This window comes from Oratosquilla oratoria, chromosome 27 (assembly GCF_046742065.1).
Source record: "Oratosquilla oratoria isolate Oo_2021 chromosome 27, ASM4674206v1, whole genome shotgun sequence".
In the NCBI taxonomy this organism is placed as follows: domain Eukaryota; kingdom Metazoa; phylum Arthropoda; class Malacostraca; order Stomatopoda; family Squillidae; genus Oratosquilla; species Oratosquilla oratoria.
Genome location: NC_134803.1, coordinates 13,595,885 through 13,621,271, shown reverse-complemented (window position 1 = coordinate 13,621,271; position 25,387 = coordinate 13,595,885). Strand labels below are relative to the sequence as shown.

General features: G+C 39.0%; 1 protein-coding gene across 7 annotated transcripts in view; it reads left to right on the top strand.

Moving 5' to 3' along the window:
* Positions 1 to 25,387, top strand: part of AP-1-2beta (adaptor protein complex 1/2, beta subunit) — a 166,237-nt gene that overhangs the window by 84,313 nt on the left and 56,537 nt on the right. For 6 of the 7 annotated variants that reach the window (XM_076210265.1, XM_076210263.1, XM_076210264.1 and 3 more), the window contains exons 11-13: positions 3,280 to 3,381; positions 7,334 to 7,498; positions 8,098 to 8,242. In XM_076210265.1, coding sequence (XP_076066380.1) covers positions 3,280 to 3,381; positions 7,334 to 7,498; positions 8,098 to 8,242 — 412 coding nt within the window. The remainder of the gene's footprint in view (positions 1 to 3,279; positions 3,382 to 7,333; positions 7,499 to 8,097; positions 8,243 to 25,387) is intronic. The other variant, XM_076210262.1, reaches the window with a different exon arrangement.

Genomic DNA, 25,387 nt, shown 5'->3' with positions numbered 1-25,387 from the left:
CGTAAGACGATTTCATCGTAAGTCGATCCCCAATTTGTGTATCACTGTTCCGTGGTCACTGTACCTAGCCTACCTGTATATTAACCACCAGAGATACTGAATATAGCCTATTAAACATGTACAGTAGTTTATTTAATTATTTTTATCCTTTTTACCATATTCAAACACTATAATATGTATTTTCAGTACGGAACTTAAATCTCGCGGGCAGCAGCAAATGCCAGCCATACGACGTGACGTATTAATACTCGCATCATAAAATATAGTCACCGCTTATATCGATCGTTCTCTCTTTCACCCGCGAATTTTGAAAACCACAGAGAATGGGATTCAAGGCACATTTGAGAGAATGTAAAAACACAGGGGCGACTACAATAAATATAATCAAGACGCCGATATGGCAGCGTCGCGAATCCACTTGCTCCTCATGACGCCTATGTGTGCGGCACCGTATGGAAGGGGTTAAATTATCATATCGTCGTCGTCGTCGTCGTCATCGTAAAGTCGAACAATCGTAAGTCGCGGCCATCGTAAGTCGACGTTTACCTGTAATTGGTTGAATGGTCGAAAACAGAGAGTTGTTTTAAATGGAAAAACTTCTGGATGGAAAAGTGTTGCAAGTGGAGTTCCTCAGGGTTCCGTTCTTGGGCCACTTCTATTCATAGTATATATAAATGATATAGACCATGGACTAAAATCTACTGTTTCCAAATTTGCTGATGATACAAAACTGTGCGGAGTGGCAAATGATCACTCAAACCAATTAGATATTCAAGAAGATTTAGATAAATTACAGCAATGGTCTGAAAAGTGGCTAATGAAATTTAACACAAGTAAATGCAAGGTAATGCACATAGGTAAAAATAACAGCAAGTACGATTACAAGTTATTTGGAAATTCGTTAACAAAAGTGGATAGTGAAAAAGATCTCGGCGTAATTATCAGTAACGACCTCAAATCATCCAAGCAGTGTATTTCAGCCTCTGAGAAAGCAAATAAGATTCTGGGATTGATTGCGCGATCTTTTGATTTCAAAAGTCCATCACTCATTAACAAGCTATATAAATCGTTAGTTCGTCCACATTTGGAATATGCTGTTTCCGCATGGTCACCGAATCTCATTAAAGACATTGACAGACTGGAAAAAGTACAACGGCGAGCCACAAAACTGATTCCAAATATCAAAAATAAATCATACGAAAATCGACTTAAGCACATGAATCTGTTTTCCCTAAAAAAGCGTAGACTCAGAGGTGACTTGATACAGGTCTTTAAGATTTTAAAGGGAATTGACAACATCAAAAGTGACCAAATTTTCGCATTGAATGAGAATCAGACAAGAAACAATGGTCTCAAACTGTCCGGAAATATATTCAATTTGGAAGTAGGTAGAAACAACTTTGCCAACCGTGTAGTTAATGAATGGAATAAACTTCCTGCACAGGTAGTGCAATGTAGTTCAGTTCGAAGCTTTAAGAATCATTTAGATAAATACCTAAGTAAGATGCTGTAATTATTATAATTTATGTTATATTATTTGTTTTTGTTTTGTTATAATTTGTCTGTCTGATTTTCATTTATTATTAGTTATATGTCAATTTATTATCATTTACTATTTACCTGTTTGTTTGTTATTCAACTATACCAATGCATTTATTTATGTATTTTAATTGTTATTTACATTGTTATAGTTTTAATTTATTATCAATATGATTTTTTTTTTTTTTTTTATTTTTTTTTTAAATTTTTTTTTTTTTATTTTATTTTTATTTTTTTTTTTTTTTTTTTTTTTTTTTTTTTTTTTGCATCCGACCTAGATATGGATCAAAAGGTCTCCTGTCGGCATGCTTTGCCTTTGTAATCCTTTGTAATATTGGGATGGCTTGGGTATATGGAAAGAATGAGTGAAGAGAAACTAGCAAAAAAAAAATGTGGAAGAGATGGATGTAGTGAACTTGAAAGGAATACCTAGAATGAGATGAATGGATAGGGTGAAAGGAGTTTTGGGTAAAAGGGAAATGTATGTTGAGCTGGTAAGGGAAAGTGCAAGAGATGGGTGATGTGACTGGATGATAAAGGGACACAGCCTGAAGAGATTTCTCTTTGTTTCCTCTAGTTACTCTTGAGGGGATGAGGAGGGAGCGCTGTAATATAATAGTGGGGGTGTACTAGCTTTGGCTGTTGGACCCTGCTGTGGAGGTGTTATCTTGCTGCATTACTTCTGACCTAAGCCGTGGGCAAGGAACAAAAATGAGTAAAAGCAGCAACGACTGCAACAGCACTGTAGGAGAGAGGCCAAACGCAGAGTATGGGATCCAATATATTTTACGTTCTGCCCAGCAGGGCTTCTTCAGAAATAACACAGTTAAGAAACATCATACTCCTTATATAGCCCGAGCTTGTGGGGAGAAACAAACATATAAATGGTGTACACACAATTTGCATAAATTGCTTGTTACTTGGTTATTAAAATTGCTAATGGTTTATTTATTGCAAAAAATCCACTGTTCTGATTTAAATAAACCATTAACAATTTCAATAACCAAGTAACAAGCAATTTATGCAAATTGTGTGTACATCATTTTTATGTTTGTTTCTACCCGCAAGCTCGGGCTATATAAGGAGTAAGAAGTTTTTCAACTGTGTTAATTCTGAAGAAGCCCTGCTGGGTGGAACATAAAATATATTGGATCCCATACTCTGCGTTTGGCCTCTCTCCTACAAGGAACAAAGATATTTCATCCACAAGGAACTAAGGTAAAAGGGGAAAACAGATGGATTTGGGAGAGGTTAGGGGTGAGTGTATGATTGGGGGGAAGAGGCCTTTAGGTATACACTTTCTGGCCAAGTGGTTTAGAGCATGGCTACTGGGTACTTGCAATGAAGGTTGAAGTGATAGTAGTTAGAACCCTGCTGCAAGTGAGTTGGACCAAGGACATGGTTTGTTAAATTCCACGCAACAAAGTCTTCTGTAAGGGGCACTGTCCTAGCCTCCTCATGGGGAAGTTCACAACAATAAACTGAATCATCAGTCATACTGACATGTATGAAAGAAATGGGAGGGAGTAGTGGAATATTTGGTCATCTTTTGGTGGAAGGGAGAGCAAGAGTGAGTGATTTGCAATGGTGGGCAAGAGTGAAGGGACATGGGAAGTGACTTTTTACATCTTTACAGAATTTTATTGTCTGGAAATAGGATAATTGTGAAGAGTATTTTCATATTAAAGCATGTGATATTTCAACCTTGATGTCTAAACTTGTACACTTGGTTTTCAATAGGTTCTAAGTCTTGCCACCCAGGATTCAGACAATCCTGACCTTCGTGACCGTGGCTTTATCTACTGGCGCTTGTTATCAACAGATCCTGCTGCAGCCAAAGAGGTCAGTATTTATCTGAAGATTTACAGGTCCTAGGATGTGTATTAAGATAGGTTTTAACCTCTTCCCTCCGGGGCACATCGCACGTCTGGCAGCTTTAGCTGCCCGACGTGCAATGTTTCATCATAATAATGGCATTATAAAAAATAGTCAGTGCTAAATCGTCCGTTCTCTTTCACCCGTGTATTTTGATAACCATAGAAAACTGATGAAGCCAGTTTAGAGAGAATGAAAATTATGTAGGTACGACTAAAATAAATATAATCAAGATGGCGACTTCGGCATCAGCGAGTACCCACTTGCTCCTCATGCCGCCTACGTAGGCGTCATGAGGAGCAAGTGGGTACGCGATGATGCCGACGTCGGCGTCTTGATTATATTTATTTTAGTCGTACCTACGTAACCTCTTTTCTCTCTAAACTGGCTTCATCATATTTTCTATGGTTATCAAAATTTACGGGTGAAAGAGAATGAACAATTGAGCACTGACTTTATTTTTTATAATGCGATTATTATGACGCAACATCGCACGTCGGGCAGCTAATGCTGCCAGACGTGCAATGTGCCCCGGAGTGAAGTGGTTAATGTTAATGTAGGGGATGTGTGCTTTGACTAGACCACCCCGCTCATAAGGTGGGAAGGGCCAATGGTATGTGCATAATTGATTATACAATCAATTCCCATCTGGGATATTGGCTGCATGTTATTGTGGGGTTAAAATCAGTTCAGTAGCATGCAGCTGATACTTTAGGGTCTACCATATATGGGGCACCCCCGCGGACCAAAGTCATACATCATTTTTGTGATAGAGGAAATCTCTACTCATAGAGAAATGATGATAAATATACTGCGACTGTCCCTCCATTATGCTGTCCCCCACTCTAAATACTGTCCTGTACCACTTCTCTGAATACTTTTTTTTCTCCAAGCCCTGTGGTAGGGGAGAAAGAATACTGCCACCAACTGTTCCCACTTAAGTCATGAAAGGTGACAAAAATTGGATGGGGGTAGGATTAGGCATCCTACTCTCTGTAGCCTTAAAGGGGACATTCCTAAAAAAAAAAAGCAAAGGCATAAAAGGGTCTGGGAGGAGTTTTCCAACTGGAACCCTAAGGTTTACCTAGCTGTATATACTTAGTTGTATCTTATGGGAAGGGCAGCTATGCTCGTGGTATCCATCTCTGTATCTCGTATCTAAATTGTTCTTAAATTTGTATATGTTTTTTGCACTCACTGTCATTTCATCCAGTTTATTCCGTACAACCACTCTGTGGGGAAACCTGTTTTTTTTTTTTTTTTCAGGTCTCTAGTTTTGACAATCTCTCTTCATATGACATTTCTGAAAATGTGGGGGCCATCTTTGGAATTGCTCTTTGGATTCTTTCAGTTTTCCTTATATTCTTTTTAGTACTGGGTGACCATAATGTGATGGCATACTCCAGTCTTGTCTTATCAGTGTGACTGTTATTTTCTTCCACTTCATCAAAATAAGTAAATTCCACTTTTATTGATCTCACCAAGTTATAGGTTTCTCCAGCAATTTTGTTGATCTGTTTTTTAGGGTACATGTCCTTTGTGATGATAACTCCCAGGTCTTTTTTCAAATCCCACTTTCTTTACTGCCCTTTCACTGATTTTATATTGTCCTCGTATCCTGTTTTTACTTTTTCCAAATTCCATTATGCTACATTTTTCAATGTTGAAGTCCACTTCATACTTCTGACTCCATTCTCAAAGTTTGTTCAAATCTTTCTGCAGTGACCCACTGTCTATTTCAGTGCTCACTTTTCTCAACAAATTTGGATTATCAGCAAAGAAGCTCAAGTAACTGTCCACACACTCGTCCATGTCATTCAGTGTAATGTTTGCTAAGCAAACATTACACTGGTCAACAAAGAATTTGTCCCAAGGAAAAAATTAGCTGTATATGTTTTTGCATGCAGAATCCAAAAATTATATCCAATTTTTTCCATCACCCACGGTTTTTGTGTTCCACGATATTTACCTAGTTGTATTATATGGGAAGGGGAGCTATGCTTATGACCCGTTTTTGTATATCACAAGAACAAGTTTGTTCTTAAATTCTTGTATTGTGTTTGCTTACATTATCTTTTCATCCAATTTATGTTACATTATGTTTGTATGTTATGTTATGCAGGATAAACTTCAAGCAGTTGGCAACACTGAGTTTAGCAACACTGAGATTGTCATATGTTTGGCAGTACTATGTTTGAAGTGTTGCTGTGAGATTGTGTAGTGCACATTGTATTTACTTAGTTGTATTATATGGGAAGGGGAGCTATGCTTGTGGTGACCCGTTTTTGTATCTTGCAAGATCAAGTTTGTTCTTAAATTCTTGTATTGTGTTTGCACACACTATTTTTTCATCCAATTTGTTCCATATATCTATCACTCTGTGTGGGAAGCTGTTCTTTTTCAGGTCTCTTCTGTAGTTATCCTTTTTGAGTTTCATTGCATGTCCTCTTGTTTTTCCTCTGTCCCATTTTAATAAGTCCTCTCTATCAAGGCATTCTTTACCTTTCATAATTCTGTAGATGGTTAGTAGGTCCCCTCATTCTCTTCTTTGCTGATGCTGTAGGGGTTAATAAGGCTTCTCTGTAAAGGACTTCCATACCTCCCATGATTCTGTAAATGGCCAATAGATCACCTCTTTCTCTTTGTTCCACAGTTGGTAGTTTCAGTTTAGACAGTCTTTGTATGTCAATTTTGTTAGTGTTAGGGTCATCTTTGTCATTGCTCCTTGGAAGTGAGTATTACGGGAGACTGGAGGAAGTGGATAGCTTTAGATATATGGGTGTGAATGTAGCAGGAAAGGAAGGAGGTGGAGGTGGAAGTAGAATGTAGATTGAGAGAAGCAAATAAATGCCTGGGGGGATTAAAAAGTATAATAAGAAATAGACATTTGGGAATGGATGCTAAGAGGAGATTGTATTTACCTAGTTGTATTATACAGGAAGGGAGCTATGCTCATAGTGACCCATCTTTGTATCTTTCAGCATCAAGTTTGTTCTTAAATTCTTATATAGTTTTTGCACACAATGTTACCTCATCCAATTTGTATGAAGGAGTGATTGTGCTAACAGAACTGTATGGTGCAAAAAGCATGGAACATAAGAGAGGAAGAATTTAAATGTATTTGAGATTAAATGCCTGAAAAGTATTGTAGGGGTTACTATGCTGGATAGAGTGAGAAACAAGGAGGTGGGAGGAGAGCAGGGGTGCAAAGAGAGTCAGGAGCTAGGGCTGATGAAAGTATTGTGATGGTTTGGACACATAGAAAGAATGAGTGAAGGAGTAGTAAAAGAGGTGTGAAAGGCAGAGATGGAGTGAACATGAGGGAATGACTAAGTATGAGATGGATGGATAGGGTAAAAGGGGCATTGGGAAAGAGTGGGATGTCCGATGAGGGAGGAAGGGAGAAGACAGTAGGGGTGAGTGGAGAATGATTGTGTGATGCATGGAAGGGAGTGGGTGGGGGATGGGGTGGTTGGGGAGTATGTGTGAATGATATTTTGATGCAGCCCAAAGGGATTTCTCCACTTCTCTTTTCCTGCATGAGATGGAGAGGGGGGGGGGGAGGATTCACAGATTAAATGAAGCGGCCTTGCTGTAGATGCGCTGTGTCTTGCTGCATTGCTTCTGACCACCCAGGGCATGGGGTGAAATACAAGGATGACCCATCATCTAGGAGGAACCAAGAAAAGAGAGAGGGAGGGATGGTGAATGGGAATGGAGTATGTGGGGATGAAATGGGTGGGAATGAATTTTTGCCTTTGAGTTTGGCAACCTCCTTTGTACAAGGAGGGAAAAGCCATCAGTATATGTATGTATGTATGTAGAATAAAATGTTTTTGTCTTGTAAATCTTTCACCAAGATTTTTTTTTATGGACAATATTGTCAAATTCATTATTTCTTTTGTATGGTGCCCCACAGGTGGTATTAGCAGAGAAGCCTTTGATTGCTGAAGAGACAGATCTGATTGAACCAACCCTCTTAGAGGAGCTCATATGCCACATTGCATCCCTGGCTTCAGTGTATCACAAACCACCCTCAGCCTTTGTGGAGGGCAGGACTGGATATCGTAGAGCCCTTCCCAAGGTATGCTTTCATTTGTCTATATCAAAAGCAGATTTGGCTGGATTGATTGATCCACCCAAGCAAGAACTCTTTTTATGTGCCCATGTTCAGGTCACCACCCCACATTAAAACTGTATCAATGCCAAATTGACCTAGCAACTGACCCCAGTTGCTCAAGATGCATCCACCACAGAGGAAACACAGAACACCCAGTACTGCACTGCCCTACACTCACTCTGTCCAGAAAGCAACATAAAATATCTTCACTGAATCGGTGGTTGTGGCCAGTTTCTTGGGGACCATGGATCACCTGCAAGAAACAGGGCAGTGCTACAATTACACAATTGATTGATTAAAATGTTTATATGAATGTTTTTGAAATATATTACAAGATCATGAATGACATTTTGGGCTGAAGACCACAAGGAGAGAATGGTTTGATATTAAATTCTTTGTAGTGCTGAACACTATTTACGGCTGTAGAGTATTTAAAACTGTAGAGGTAATGCTTATGTAATGGTTGACTAAAAATGAGTATTTTTTATCATGCCCTTGTTGCATTATTTGGAAAGAAATTTTATTATGATTATATCTATAGTTAGCAGAACTGTTTCTTTTAGCAGGCCTCTGGTGATGCTGAAAGTGGAGAGACCCAGGCACCAACTCAGCAGCCACAACCCACTGTCATTCCATCACAGGATTCTCTAATCCCTGATCTCCTTAATATGGACCTCAATGCACCTCCTGTTCCTCAAACACAACCAGGTATGCAAGGAGTTTCTTCAGTCATATCTTTCCACATTGCTCCCAGAACTTTTCCATTTCAGTATTGGCAAGATGTGATTTTGAGTGCAATGTTTCTCAGTATTTCGTGTTTTTCCACTTTGCTCTCATGCTTTGGTCACTTAAAGTAGGGAATGGTATTGTTCCATATATTTTTTCTCATATTTACTTATGTGTTTATTCAGTTAAAGGAAAACTCAGTTATTTGGAAGAGGTTTGTAGTTCAGTTTTTATAAATCTTTGTAATTTTTTATGTTAATGTTTTTCTTGGCATGCATTGACGAGTTTACTGAAATTATATAATTCAAGATTGTTTTAAATTGGTCAGAAATCCATATTTCTTCATCATATCTATTGGGCTTGGAAAAAATGTTTAGACAACTTGTAAGTTTCATGATTTGAAAATCTAGTACAAAAAGAGCTAACAGTTGATCAAAGAATACTTGATGGTTTGGACATATGGTAAGAATATATGGATAAAGGCTAGAAGTTTGGAACTTGGAAGTTAAAGGAACTTGAGGGGAAGACCAAGAATAAAGTGGATAGAGTGAAAATGTCATTGGTCGCAAAACAAACATTTGCTGAGCAGAGAAGGGAGTTCTAAAGTAAGAGATAGGTGCAATTGCATAGTGGTTGTGAATGAATGAGAAAACAATGAGTCTAAAAGGATATTTTCTTGTCTGTTCTGTATATTTCTCAAGTAGATTACAGAGGGATAGCCATGTGTTAAGCAGCAGGGCTAAACCAGTTTAGGCTCTCAGACATTGCTGTGGAGGTGCTATCTTGTTGCAGTGTCTGACCTGACCTGTGGGCAGCAGACAAGGATGACCTTTCATCCATGATAAGTTAAGATGGGAGGGACAGCAGATGGGTTTTTGGTTGGTTGTATGCTTAGACTCTGCCATCCCCTTATATGGTATGTATTTGACCTTTCTACATTGCCCTCAACCCAAGCTGTGTGGTGAGTGACAGGGATGACTCTTCATCCACAAAATGCCAAACTTTAGGGAGTAGATTTACTCTCACTCTTTCATTATTTGGCAACCCACCCACCCTCTTATCTACTCAAGAAATGTAGAAAGCAGACAAGAACATTATCATTTTGTCCTATTATCTATATATGTATATATATATATATATATATATATATATATATACATATACACACTGAGTTAAACACCACAGCATTGTCACAATTATTTATCTTCCTAATATTTTCAATTCTCCCCACTATAGTTCTGACTTTGGGAGGGTGATCGAAAATCAATTGTCCAAAGTTCTCCATTTTAATAAATTCGACGTTTCGACTTCAAGGAGTCATTTTCAAAATAATTACATTTATCACAGCACAATTACACAGAACACAGAACAACTACATTTTTACGGACTGAACAGTGCAACGTCTTTCCATATACATGGAAAGACTTACAGTGGTGTGTGGCTTGATGACCTGACCCTCCCCCTCCCCTAAGGAGGGGGAGGGTCTGTAAAAATGTAGTTGTTCTGTGTTCTGTGTAATTGTGTTGTGATAAATGTAATTATTTTGAAAATGACTCCTTGAAGTCGATACGTCGAATTTGTCATTAACCTCTTCACTACGGGGCACCTCGTACATCTGGCAGCATTAGCTGTTGCGTCATAATAATCGCATTATAAAAAATAAAGTCAGTGCTCAATCGTTCGTTCTCTTTCACCTGTGTATTTTGATAACCATAGAAAACTGATGAAGCCAGTTTAGAGAGAATGAAAATTACGTAGGTACGACTACAATAAATATAATCAAGATGGCGACGTCGGCAACATCAAGTACCCACTTGCTCCTCATGCTGCCTATGTAGGCGTCACCGTATGGAAGTGGTTAAAATGGAGAACTTTGGACAATTGATTTTCGATCACCCTCCCAAAGTCAGAACTATAGTGAGGAGAATTGAAAATATTAGGAAGAAGATAAATAATTGTGACAATGCTGTGGTGTTTAACTCAGTGTATATCAAGGAGAACCTGTGCCCTAAGTATACGATATATATATATCTATGTATATATGTGTGTGTGTATATATATATATATATATATATATATATATATATATATACACACACACACACACACACTCATATATACAGGATGTTGAAGATAATTTTGACACTTTCGAAAAGGAAAGAAAAACATCATATCTCTGCCATAAATTTATGTTTTCTAAAAATTCAAAATTCATCTCTTAGAGGATCTTTTGCCAAATACAGCTCACTCAAAGAAGCCACCCTGAGCCTCCACAACGGCCTCCAGGTGGGACCTGAACCTGTAGCACACGGCCTTCACAGTGTCCTTTGAGAGATGCCTGAACACCAGTTTGATCTGGCAGTCAGTTTCTCCTTGGTGTTGCAGGCAGTATGATTGGTGTCTTTTTCAACTGTACGCCACACATAATAGTTCATGGGGATGCAATCAGGCAAGTTGGGGGGCCAGATATTGAGGCTGGTGAAGTTGAAGTTCTCAGCCACTTTTGGGTTTTCCCAGAGGTGTGACATGGAGGTGAGTCCTCCTGCCACATATGTGGTCTTCCCATAGCCACCCTCTCCACCCAGCACTTGACAACAGTGGACATCAACTCAATATAGCCATGTGAAGTGAGTCTGAGTCCCTCTTCAAAGATGTGGGGTGGCATGACGTGGCCTTCACTGGAAACACACCCAGAGACTATCACAGTTTGAGGGAACTTAGTCTTCATGAAGTACAGGACTTTGTGCAGACTGTAGGCTAGCCACCTGTTGTTGTGCACATTGTGCAACTGATCCTGGCAGAAGTTCTTCTTGTCTGAGAAGAACGAGAGCATTCACGGCTTAACTGGGGGTTTGACCTTGTTGAGGAGTTTCTTGGCTTTTGTAAGGTGGTTCTCTTGGGCCTTGGGGATGAGTAGTTGGCCCTTGCTCCTTTTGTATGAGGAGTTGGCCCTTGCTCCTTTTGTATGAGGAGTAGCAAAGATCCTCATTCAGTGCTTTCTTCATAGTTGCCACTCTGATGCCCATCTCTCTTGACTGGATCTTGCCTCACTTTTTTTTTTTTTTTTTTTTTTTTCCCCAGCTTCTCGACAAATTCCATTGTGTGGACAAAGTCAGAACGCTTGCTATGATCCTTCATGCTAGCCACTGCTTCCACATCTCCATTGCAATTCTCCAACTCACATCTCATGGCCTTCACAGTATTCAATGAGCACTGAGCAGCAGCTAAGATTTCTGAATTTCTTAATCCAGTGCAAATCATCATGATGCAGGTCACTCTCTTCCAGTCATTCATGCTCTCTTGCTTTCATGCCCACCAATAGTACACAGAATCAGCTATCTGTTGCACTTTACTGCTTTTAAATCCTTCAAATGGTTCTGAAATGACAGAAGATCAAAAAATTATTTAATTTATCCCGAGCACCCTATACAGTTGTTAAGATGATGAGAGTAATTAAGACACCTGGGTTGGATAGGCATCATGCAAAATGTCTAAAAATGGGAGGTACAGTGATGGTGGACTGGTTGGTAAGGTTGTTTAATTTTTGTTGAAAAGATGGTAGAGTGCTGGAGGAGTACCCGTATAGTTCCACAATGTGATATATGGCAACATTGTATGGCCAAATCCACTGTCCGAGATGCAGCTGTCTCGATGGTTGAATTGTCATGTCAAGCCAAGTTGACCATGGGTCAGTTGAAGCTTGCTGTTACCACCACATTTGGATGTGGAGTAGCTTATGCATGTGTGTGCATGTGTGCACACTAGTATAGAATGAATACTTCTGAAGGGCAGGTATAAAAGCATATTTGAATTTCTTGCAACAGTAGAGAGCCCAATCCAATTTATCAAGCTTAGGTCTCTTCAACAACTTCTTGTCAATTAGTGTTGTAGGGGCTTCTGTGTTAGCAACAAAAGACAGAAGCTTGTCTTCTGTTTCTTGAGGTTGTACAACATCAACAAACACTAAATTCCACCATCAACGTGCTGCGGCTCTCTCCCTTTTCCATCTGTTTTATGAGCTCAATCTTCTTTGGGAGTGTCAGAAGAAAGTGCTTCCTCTTCTCCATGGTCTTATTCTGCAGTGGTGCCATGGTGAGATACAGTAGCTAGCACAGACATGCCAATGTAAACAAATAAAGAAGAGACTGTAATGTAGCAGATGCAACAGGTAATATTGTGGTGAAGCATAAGGCTGTTCCCAGTAGTTCGGAAAGCTGCCACTTAAGTGTTGTCACTCTACCTGCATAGCTCTGCTGCCAAGAGCATGCATGAAATCCAAATATTGGCATTGCCATGTATTAATATTTACATTTAATTTTATTAGTAAGTCTTGTCAAAAGGTGCTGTTATATTGGGATTGCCACTATATTGGACACCAGATAATCAAAACTTCACTATATATATATAGGGAGGTAGCCAAAAAAAGAAAAAGGCGTAAAAACTATTCCCACCCATTCTATCCCTAAATACACTCCCCTCCACCCTCCCTCATATCTTGGCACCTCCTGGATGATGGGTCATCCCTGCACCTTGTCCACTGCCCTGGGTCAGAGGCAGTGTCACAAGACACAGCACATCCACAGCAAGGCAGCTTCATTAAATCGGCGACCCCCCTCTCCATCCCCCCATGCAGAAAAGGAGAAGACTGAGAGAAATCCCTTTGGGCTGTGTCAAATTTTGCTCACACATACTATCTCACCCCCCATCCCCCACCCATTCCACCTCATTCTTCACATCATCCATATACAACCATTCTCCATTCACCCCTGTCTTCTGTCCTCTCCCATCCTTCCTCAACAGACATTCCCCTCTTCCCCAAAGCCCCCTTCACCCCATCCATTCATCTCATCCTAGGATGTCCCCTCATATTCACTCTTCCACATCTGCCTTCCATACGTCTTTTACTAGTCTTTCTTCACTCATTCTTTCCATGTGTCCAAACCATCCTAATACTCTTCAACCCTATCTCCCAACTCCCTTACCACCCCTGTTCTCCTCCTCACCTCATTTCTCACTCTATCTAGCCTAGTAACCCCCATCATACTTCTCAGACACCTCATCTCAAACACATTCAAACTCTCTCTTCCTCTCTTATGCTCCATGTTTCTGCCCCATACATTGCTATTGGCACAATCACTCCTTCATACAGTTTCCTCTTAGCCTCCATTCCCAAATGTCTATTCCTCATTACACATTTTAATCCACCAAGGCATTTACTCGCTTCTCTCAATCTACATTCTACCTCCACCTTCACTCCACCTTTTCCTGCCACATTTGCACCCAAGTATCTAAAACGATCCACTTCCTCCAGTCGTTCTCCCTTAACCCCTACCATACGGTGCCGCACACGTAGGCGTCATGAGGAGCAAGTGGATTCGTGACACTGCCATATCGGCGTCTTGATTATATTTATTGTAGTCGCCCCTGAGTTTTAACATTCTCCCTAATATGCCCTTAATCACATTTTCTATGGTTTTCAAAATTCACGGGTGAAAGAGAGAACGATCGATATAAGCGGTGACTACATTTTATGATGCGAGTATTATTACGACACGTCGTACGGCTGGCATTGGCTGCTGCCCGCGAGATTTAAGTCCCGGAGTGAAGAGGTTAATGGTCACTTCCAGTCTGCTGCCACTTCCACCCCTTGTACATCTCATCACCTTACTTTTACCCACATTTTTCTTCAACTTTCTTCTATCACACACTCTCCCAAACTCTGTCACAACTTCCTTAATCCCTCCTCTGATCCTGCTACAAGCGCAGTGTCGTCCGCAAACAACAACTGACTCACCTCCCATTTTTCTCCATTTTCTTTAAACATCTCCAATCCCTGACCCACCACCCTTGCATTTACCTCTCGCACTACCCCATCCATGTATAAGTTGAACAGCCAAGGCGACATAACACATCCCTGACGAAGACCCACCTTTACCTTGAACCATTCACTCTCTCCATTTCTAATACTGGCACATGCTCTTCTACTCTCGTAAAATCTCTTGACAGCTCCTAGAAGCTTTCCTCCTATCCCTTATATCTGCAAAACCTCCCACAGTGCCTTTCTGTCTACCCTATCATATGCCTTTTCCAGATCCATAAAAGCCCCAAAAAATTAGCATTAAATTGTATAAAGATTACTCCATTTCGGTCACTCGTTTCACAACTCCCTTCTCATTTGTAAATACTAGTTTTGTGTGTGTGTGTGTAAATATATATATATATATATACAGTCATTCCTCGTTATTCGTGGGTTTTTTATCTGCAGTTTTGACTATTCACGGATTTCAATTGAAAAAAAGTGAAGGAAAAAATCAATTTTGACCAATTGGAAAGCCTTTAATGCATCCCGCGGCCCATGCTGCCTGTGCATTGAAAGTTGGATTTTAGCAATGAAGGAGGAGGGTAAGAAATACGAGATATGAAGTCTGTGAGGGAATGGCCCTGTTATGGGCCATATTGTATTATTCTTAGTTTATTAAGTGTTATTAAATTATATTTGTTAACCCCTGATATATGAGAAGTGAATTTATTATAAGTGAAAGACATTTAAAGCATGTTTCAACTGTTAGTAGAGAAGTGTGGCTAGAATGAAGTACGAGAGTGCGAGTTTTGGCGGTGATATTCCGTAGATTTTCAATGGTTTTCTCAAAAAGATTATTCGCGGTTTTAGCCATTCACAGGGGTTTTGAGAATGTATCCCCCACGAATAATGGGGGATGACTGTATACATATATATATATATATATATATATATATATATATATATATATACAGGTAAACGTCGACTTACGATGGCCGCGACTTACGATTGTTCGACTTTACGATGACGACGACGACGACGACGATATGATAATTTAACCCCTTCCATACGGTGCCGCACACGTATGCGTCATGAGGAGCAAGTGGATTCGCGACGCTGCCATATCGGCGTCTTGATTATATTTATTGTAGTCGCCCCTGTGTTTTTACATTCTCTCAAATGATTCATTCTCTGTGGTTTTCAAAATTCGCGGGTGAAAGAGAGAACGATCGATATAAGCGGTGACTATATTTTATGATGCGAGTATTATTACGTCACGTCGTACGGCTGGCATTGGCTGCTGCCCGCGAGATTTAAGTTCCGTACTGAAAATACATATTATAGTGTTTGAATATGGTAAAAAGGATAAAAATAATTAAATAAACTACTGTACATGTTTAATAGGCTATATTCAGTATCTCTGGTGGTTAATATACAGGTAGGCTAGGTACAGTGACCACGGAACAGAGTGGGGATCGACTTACGATGAGATCGTCTTACGATGGCTCTATCGAAACCTAATGCCATCGTAAGTCGACGTTTACCTGTATATATATATATATATATATATATATATATATATATCAAAGCTGGGTGCATTACCACCAGACAGGTGTGCGTTTGTGTCAGTCCATTACCAATTTTAATTTCCTTAGTACATATACACATGCGCAGTAATGTGGACTGCTCTAAGGAAATTTAAATTGGTAATGCACTGACGGAAATTCATCTCAGATTTTTTAGTAACACACTACCTGTCCAGCTGTAATGCAAACTCTGATATGTGTATATATGTATATATATATATATATATATATATATATATATATATATAATATACATATACATGCAGAATGTCTGAAAAAGGGAGGTTCAGTGATGGTGGACTGGTTGGTGAGATTATTTAATGTTTGCTGGAGAGAGGGTAGAGTACCGGAGGACTGGAGTAGTGCCTGTATAGTTCCTCTTTACAAGGGAAAAGGGGACAAGTGTGAATGTAGTAATTTCAGAGGGATTAGCCTGTTGAGTGTAGTAGGGAAGGCTTATGGGAGAATCTTAAGTGAGAGGATTAGGAGAGGAACAGAAGGAGTAATTGGTGAGGAACAGTGTGGATTTAGGACGGGTAGAGGTTGTGTAGATCAGATCTTTGTGGTAAGACAGATATGTGAGAAAGCTATAGGAAAGGGGAAGGATGTTTTTTGGGCTTTTATGGATCTGGAAAAGGCTTATGATAGGGTAGACAGAAAGGCACTGTGGGAGGTTATGCAGATTTATGGGATAGGAGGAAAGCTTTTGGGAGCTGTCAAGAGTTTTTATGTGAGTAGTAGAGCATGTGTTAGGATTGGAAATGGAGAGAGTGAGTGGTTTGAAGTAAAGGTGGGACTTCGTCAAGGATGCGTTATGTCGCCCTGGCTGTTCAACTTATACATGGATGGGGTGGTGCGAGAGGTGAATGCTAGGGTAGTGAGTCAGGGATTGGAGATGGTTAAAGAAAATGGAGAAAAGTGGGAGGTGAGCCAGCTGTTGTTTGCAGACGACACTGCGCTTGTGGCAGGGTCAGAGGAGGGATTGAGGAAGCTGGTGGCAGAGTTTGGGAGAGTATGTGATAGAAGAAAGCTAAAGATAAATGTGGGTAAAAGTAAGGTGATGAGATGTACAAGGGGTGAAAGTGGCAGTAGACTGGAAGTGAACATTAAGGGAGAGCGACTGGAGGAAGTGGATAGTTTTAGATACTTGGGTGCAAGTGTAGCAGGAAAAGGTGGAGTGAAGGTGGAGGTAGAATGTAGATTGAGAGAAGCGAGTAAATGCCTTGGTGGTTTAAAGAGTGTAATGAGAAATAGACATTTGGGAATGGATGCGAAGAGGAGACTGTATGAAGGAGTGATTGTGCCAACAGCATTGTATGGGGCAGAAACGTGGAACATAAGAGAAGAAGAGAGAAGGAGTTTGAATGTGTTTGAGATGAGGTGTCTGAGAAGTATGGTGGGGGTTACTAGGCTAGATAGAGTGAGAAATGAGGAGGTGAGGAGGAGAACAGGGGTGAAAAAAGATTTGGGAGATAGGGTTGATGAAAGAATATTAGGATGGTTTGGACACATGGAAAGAATGAGTGAAGAAAGACTAGTAAAAGAGGTATGGAAGGCAGATGTGGAGGGAGTGAACATGAGGGGACGTCCTAGGATGAGGTGGATGGATGGGGTGAAGGGGGCTTTGGGGAAGAGGGGAATGTCTGTTGAGGAAGGAAGGGAGAGGACGGAAGACAGAGGTGAGTGGAGAATGGTTGTATATGGATGATGTTGTGACTGCATGAGGAGGAATGGGCGGGGGGGTGGGGGGTGGGGTAGTATGTGTGAGTAAATTTTGACGCAGCCCGAAGGGATTTCTCCCCGTCCTCTCCTTATATGCAAAGGGGGACGGAGAGGGGGGGTCGCCGATTAAATGAAGCGGCCTTGCTGTGGATGTACTGTGTCTTGCGACACTGCTTCTGACCCAGGGCGGTGGGCAGGGTGCAGGGATGACCCGTCATCCAGGAGGTGCTCAGATGAGAGGAAGGGTGGGAGGGGTGTGGAGTGTATTTAGGGATGAAATGGGTGGGAGTGTTTTTATGCCTTTCCCTTTTTGGCTACCTCCCTGGGAAGGGGGAAAAAGCCTTGGTATATGTATGTATGTATGTATATATATATATATATATATATATATATATGTATATATATATGTTTATATATATATATGTTTATATATATATATATGTTTATATATATATATAATATTTATATATATATTTATATATTTATATATATAAATATATAATATATATATATATATATAATACACATATACACACACACACACACAAAGTTCATTGAACTGGAACTTAATGAAGAAAAATATATGAAAAGAAATGAACAATATAGAAAAGGAAGAATGATGTATGAAAAAACAAACTTTGATAAAATAAGAGAATTCTTTCAAAAAGAAAACTGGGAAGAAATATACAAAGAAGAAACAACAGTAGAAGAGAAATGGAATATTTTGACAAAAATTTACAAAAAAGGAGTGGAAAAGTATGTCCCAAGACAAAAACAAGAAAAAGAATATGTAAAATGCTGGTACAACAAAAGCTGTAGGGAGTTAAAAGACAAAAGAGACAAAGCCTGGACCAAATGGGAAAAGGACAGAAGACCTGAAAAATGGAAAATATATACCTGTTATAGAAATGAATATGTACAAACATGCAGAGAGGAAAAAGAGAAAATATGAAAAAGATGTCATAGAAAAGTGTAAAGATCAACCAAAACTATTCTACAGATTTGTAAACAATAAACTGAAAAACAAACAAGACTTGGAGAAATTAAGACAAGGGGGAGTTGAATACACTGAGGAAATGGAAATGGCGGAAATTATGAACAAACATTTTAAATCAGTGTTTACACGGGAGAACATACAACCTGAAGAGAACGAATGGAAAGAGAAAGTCCCCCCTATGGAAGAAATAGAAGTAACAAAGAATGAAATATTGACACACTTGAGTAATCTTGATGTCAGAAAATCGCATGGACCAGATGAAATAGCAAACTAGATTCTGAAAGAATGCAGGAATGAACTGGCAGACAAAATACATAGCATACTAAACAGTTCCTTGAAAGAAGGAAAAGTTCCAGAAGATTGGAAAAAAGCAAATATAGTACCTATATATAAAGGAGGAAATTAAGAAGAACCTACAAACTATAGACCAGTCTCTCTAACAAGTACAATAGCAAAAATTTGTGAAAGAATTATCAAAAGTAGATGGGTAAAATATTTAGAAAAAAAAACAAAGTGTTAAATCCAAGGCAATTTGGATTCAGACAAGGACGATCATGCGTCACCAATTTAATATGTTTCTATTCAAGGCTAATAGATATAATACAAGAAAGAGATGGATGGGCGGACTGTGCATTTCTAGACCTAAAGAAAGTGTTTGACAAAGTACCACATAAGAAGTTGCTTAAGAAATTAGAAACTGAAGGATGAATACAAGGAAAACTTCTAAATTGGATGGAAGACTTTTTGCAAGAAAGAAAAATGAGAGTAGTGATAAGAGACCAGCACTCAAAATGGGATAAAGTAATAAGCGGTGTTCCGCAGGGAACAGTACTGGCCCCAATAATGTTTGCTATATATATTAATGATATGGATGAAGGAATTGAAAGCTATATGAGCTTCTTTGCAGATGATGCAAAACTACAAAAAAGAGTGAAAACAGAAGAAGATTGTGAATCACTACAGAGAGATCTATATAAAGTACAGGAATGGAGTAGGAAGTGGGAAATGGAGTTCAATACAAAAAAGTGTAGTATAATGGAATTTGGAAAAAGCAAAAACAGAATAACAGGATCATATAATTTGGGAGAAGAAGGAATAAAAAAAGTAGAAAATGAGAAGGACCTGGGAGTCATTGTTATGAATAATATGTCACCTGAGAAACATATAAATAAGATTTTTGGAGAAACTTATAATTTAATAAGAACAATCAAAGTTGCATTTACATACCTGGATGAAGAAATGGTGAAGAAAATCCTAATCACCCTGATAAGACCAAGATTGGAATATGCAGCAACGATATGGTCACCAAGTACAAAAAATGTATAAAAAAACTTGAAAGAATACAAAGAGCAATTACAAAATTGGCACCAACACTCTCAAAACTATCATATGAAGAGAGACTAGAAAAACTTGAACTACAGACACTAGAGCAAAGAAGAGAGAGAGGAGATTTGATAGCTATTTACAGAATCATGAAAGGCATGGAAATTACTGATAGAGAGAATCTGATAAAATGGGATGACAGAAATACAAGAGGACACGGAAAGAAAATAAAAAAAGACAGCTATAGAAGAGATTTGAAAAAGAACAGCTTTCCTCACAGAGTAATAGACAGTTGGAACAAGTTAGATGAGAAAGTGGTGTGTGCAAAAACAATACATGAATTTAAAAATAGTTTAGATAAAATGAGATATGAAGACGGGACCCCACGAGCATAGCTCCCCTTCCCGTAAAATACAACTAGGTAAATATAACTAGGTAAATACACACATAGTCAACTCAATTAACGCAGTGGTTACGTTCTTGGAGACATTGTGTCAATCAAAATCGCTTTAGTTAAACATATTTTTCCTATAGGAAATAATGGTAATAGGGGGGTTAGGTTCCTGGACACTGGGAAAGTCTTGTCTATTTTGGGGTTTTGTTACTCTGAACTTGAACAAACGCATTATTAATACATTTGCAGGTTACAGAAACAACAAAAACACACATTCTTTGTAATTATATGTAGTACACAATTATTTATTCTATGTGCGCACTCGTCACCAGCCACTCTCCGCCTCACTAGCCTCTTCCTCAGACTCCTGGGCACTCGTAGAACAGAAAACGAGAGTTTACAATCTCTAACTAAATTATTCATTTCTCTGTAACAATTTTTCAAGCTTTTATGACTTATGATCATGGTCCATACATTTAAAAATTAGTTTACCATTAATTTTGGGTTAGTGACACGGTTTTCTTTTTTGTTTTGGTGTAGAACAGAAAGCAAGTTTACAATCTCTAACTAAATTATTCACTTCTCTGTAACAATTTTTCAAGTTTCTATGACTTATAATCACGGTCCATACATTTGAAAATTAGTTTACCATTAATTGTGGGTTGGTGACAACCGTTTTCTTTTTTGTTTTGGCGTAGAACAGAAAACGATAGTTTTCAATCTCTAAATTACTCATTTCTCTGCAACAATTTTTCAAGCTTTTATGACTTATAATGACGCTCCATACATTTAAAAATTAGTTTACCATTAATTGTGGGTTGGTGACACCATTTTCTTTTTTGTTTTGGTATAGAGCAGAAAACGAGAGTTTACAATTTCTCAGTGCTCTTACCACCAAATTTAAATCGTGTTAAATCGAAATTGTCGTGTTATTTAAAAAAAAAAAAAATCAATAGAAATTACATACATATACCAAGGCTTTTCCCCCCTTACTAGAGAGGTAGCCAAAAAGGAAAAGGCATAAAATCATTTCCACCCATTCCATCCCTGAATACACTCCACACCCCTCCACCCTCCCTCTTAGCACCTCCTGGATGACGGGTCATCCCTGCACCTTGTCCACTGCCCTGGGTCAGAAGCAGAAATTAACTCATGTTATATCGAAAATGCGATAGTTAAACTCGTGTTAATTGAGAGTTGACTGTATATATATATATATATAATATATATATATACGTTCATAAAGAGCTGTGTATATATATATATATATGTATATATATATATATATATATATATAATGTATATATATATATATATATAATGTATATATATATATATATATATGTATATATATATATATGTATATATATTATATATAATTTCACCCATGTTAAAATCATAATAGAATTGTGGCATTTCCTATGAATGATTTGTGAGACAATTTTGAGAGTACTTTTGTCTTCGTTCAGATATACCCCAGTTGCCTCCACTTTTTATATTTTTCTTTTAGTCTAAGAGAACTTGTAGAACTAATCTTATCCTTGTTCTTGTAAGTGAATAAAAGGTAATCTTACCCTATAAAACTATTGACAGCATCTATGTGAACAATTATGAGAATTGCAATCATCAGGTGTAAATGCAAGTTGTGTCACTGTTTACAGCATTACATTAAACATGCTGTAGTTTGTACCCTAATTTCATATTTTCCCCATCTTCCCTTTTATGACTTGTAGTATACAAAGTTTACAGCTTGATTTTGGTGAAAAACAGTTTTGCCACTGATTTTTTTATAATCATAGTGATGACAGTTATATGGTTCAATTTATCTCAGCTTTAAATGTTTGATGTCATTTTGGTAAAGTTTATGAGCTGTGCATGTTTTGTTGATTTTGTATGTTATTTTTTCTTTCTTTATATTGTAATCTTATGAAATTTTTGTACATTTTAATGAGTTGTATCCATGTATATGCCATGTATGTATTGATATATCATTGTTTTATTTATTCTTCTATATGTCGTCTCGTGGCCAATCAACTCACCACTCAATCTCTCGGTATGTGATTTTTGAGTTTGGCGCATGGGAAGTATGGATTGTTGGGACTGGTGTGCTGCATGGGGGTATGGGTAAGGGCCTCCTCCTAAATTGCATCCACATTCACCCCATAAATTTTTTATTCCTATCACTGATATCATTATCCTTGTGCTTTTTCTTGCTCATATTTTATCATATAAGGGTAATTGCCTAGACATGGTGGGGGCCTACGCAGTAGATTTTTGTACAATTCGTGTCGGATGATTTTGATTACCAGAGGAGCTGATCCTGGACTGAAGATGTTCTCATTTCATCAAGGCTTATCAATCCAGTCTGAATGAAATAATGTAGATTTAGATAAAATTCAATATGTCGATGTATCAACCAGTCTGTTGCCCCATTTCTGTCTTGCAGCAGACCTGTGGCCCCCCAGATGTGATGGGTTTAACTTTCCCCTTCCTCTCTTTCACCGTCTCCCTCTTGATCACCATCTCTTTCCCTCTGTTCCTCCAACTCTTTTTCTCTTTCCCTTGCTACCCATCTTACTTTGCCCCCCTTTTGTGTGTGTGCATGTATACATCTCTCTCTCTCTCTGTATAGATATATATCCCCATCCCTTTCCATTTCTCCCTTCCCCTTATTTTCTCCCTCCCCCACTCCTTCTCTTTCCCCTTCCTGCTCCCCTTCCCTCCCCACCTGTCCCACCTCCTCCTGTCCCACCTCCCCTGTCCCTCTACTCTTCCCTCTCCCCCTCCCCATTCTTCTCCCCCACCCCTCCTTCCCTCCTCATTCCTCCTTTAAATATCTCCCCTGCCACCTCTGAATCCCCTCAACACATTATTGTCCCCCTAGGATAGAAGTGCTGGTTATAACCAGTAAAATACTGACTTCCTCCTTCCCTCCCTTTTGAGCATTCTGTAATTAATTTTTATGTGTCTCCCCATTCTCATTTTCCTTTTGTCCCTGCCCATTGTTATTCCATCTGTGACTTCATCTAAATCAGTGGTTCTTAACTTTTTCAATGCCCGTACCCTTTGATTATCAAAGAAAATTTTCTCATACCCCCATTCAATATAAATACAATGCAAGCATATGAAAAAAATTAGTGATGCAAACCATACTGATAGATATATTTAATTAACCATACTGATAGATATATTTAATTATTAAACAAAGGTACTTTTTATTTTAAATTAAGAATGCCAATTGATAGGATACAGTGAATGCACATTATGCTTTCTCATGGTAAATATACAGTACCATTGCACTGGCTATCATGTCTGGTACCCCCAGGTTTAAGGTTTCATACCCCTTAGGAATTACAGGCACCCCAGGCTAAGAACCACTGATCTAAATGAATCCTATAACTGTTTTTTTCTGACTTATGGAACTGCTCTCCCATATCTTCCTTTATGTTTTATGGTGATAAAAATTTTGACACAAGCTTTTTACATGTATGAATATATGATTTTTTTTTACACATGTCCACATACATAGCTTTCCATCAGGACTTCCAGTGTAGGTTTTTTATATGCATAGAAAAACATTTGGCTGTCTATTGATTTCTGCTTGCTTATTCTGAATACTCATCTGGGTTTTATCAAGTTGGAGTATATGTAAACCTTACAATAAACAAGTTGAATGATGTTATGACATCTTTAGCATCTGGCTAAAAGGCTATGGTTGACTTTGTTGTAGATTTAGCCAGCTCATAAAAGCTACCCAGGGTCAAAGATGTGGACATAGAGAACAACCATGAACTGGTGAAATACTTCTCCAATTGCCAATTTTGATAATGTTGGTTGTTGAAATATGAGATAATAATACATACAGCAATGGCTTTTTCCCCCTACAAGGGAGGTAGCCAAAGGCCTAAATCCACTCCCACCAATTTCATCCCCACATACTTCACTCCCATTTACTACCCCTCCCTCCCTCCCTCCCTCTTTTCTTGGCTCCTCCTGGATGATGGGTCATCCCTGCATCTTGCCCACTGCCCTGTAGCAAGACACTACACATCCACAGCAAGGCTGCTTCATTTAATCAGTGACCCCCCCTTTCTATCCCTTCATGCAGAAAAAGAGAAGAAGGGGAGAAATACCTTTGGTCTGTGTCAAAATATTCACAAATATTCCCTCACCCTCCCCCATCCCCTACCCACTCCCATCCATACACACCCATTCTCCACTCCCCCCTTTCTTCTGTCTTCTCCCTTCCCTCCTCAACAGACCTCCCCCCATTTCCCAATGCTCCTTTTACCCTATCCATCCATCTTGTCCTTGATTGCCCCCTTATGTTCACTCCTTCCACCTCAGCCTTCCACACCTCTACTAATCTTTCTTCACTCATTTTTTCCATGTGTCCAAACCATCCCAATATTCTTTCATCTACCCTATCTCCCAACACCCTTTCCACCCCTGCTCTCCTCCTCACCTCCTCATTTCTCACTCTATCCATCATAGTAAACCCCCACCATATATCCTCAGGAATTTCATCTCGGACACATTCAAACTCATCCTCTCATATGTTCTATGTTTCTGCCCCATACAGTGCTGTTGGCACAGCCACTCCTTCATACAATTTCCTCTCAGCATCCATTCCCAAATATCTATTTCTCATTACATTTAGTAATCCCTGAAGGTATTTACTTGCTTCTCAATCTACATTCTACCTCCACCTCCATTCCTCCCTTTTCCACCACATTCACACCCAAGTATCTAAAGCTATCCACTTCCTCCAGTCTCCCTTAATACTTACAATTTGCTGCTATCCTCTCCCCTTGTACATCTCATCACCTTATACCCACTTATATCTTCAACTTCCTTCTGTTACACACCTTCCCATATTCCATCACTAACTTCCTTAATCCCTCCTCAGATCCTAGTACAAGCATAGTACCATCAGCAAACAACAACAAACTAGCCGATTACCCTTGCATTTACCTCTTGCACCACCCAATCCATGTATAAATTGAACAGCCAAGGTGACATAACATAGCCCTGGTGAAGTCCCAACTTTACTTCAAACCACTCACTCTTTCCATTTCAAATTTTAACACAGGCTTTACTACTCTCCTAAAAACTCTTGACTGCTCTTAACAGCTTTCCTCCTATCCCATATATCTGCAATACCTCCCACATTGCTTTCCTGTCTACCCTGTCAAAAGACTTTTCCAGATCCATAAAGGCCCAAAAAAACATCACTACCTTTTCTTAAAGCATTCTCATGTATCTGCCATACCACAAAATCTGATCCACTCAACCACTACCTGTC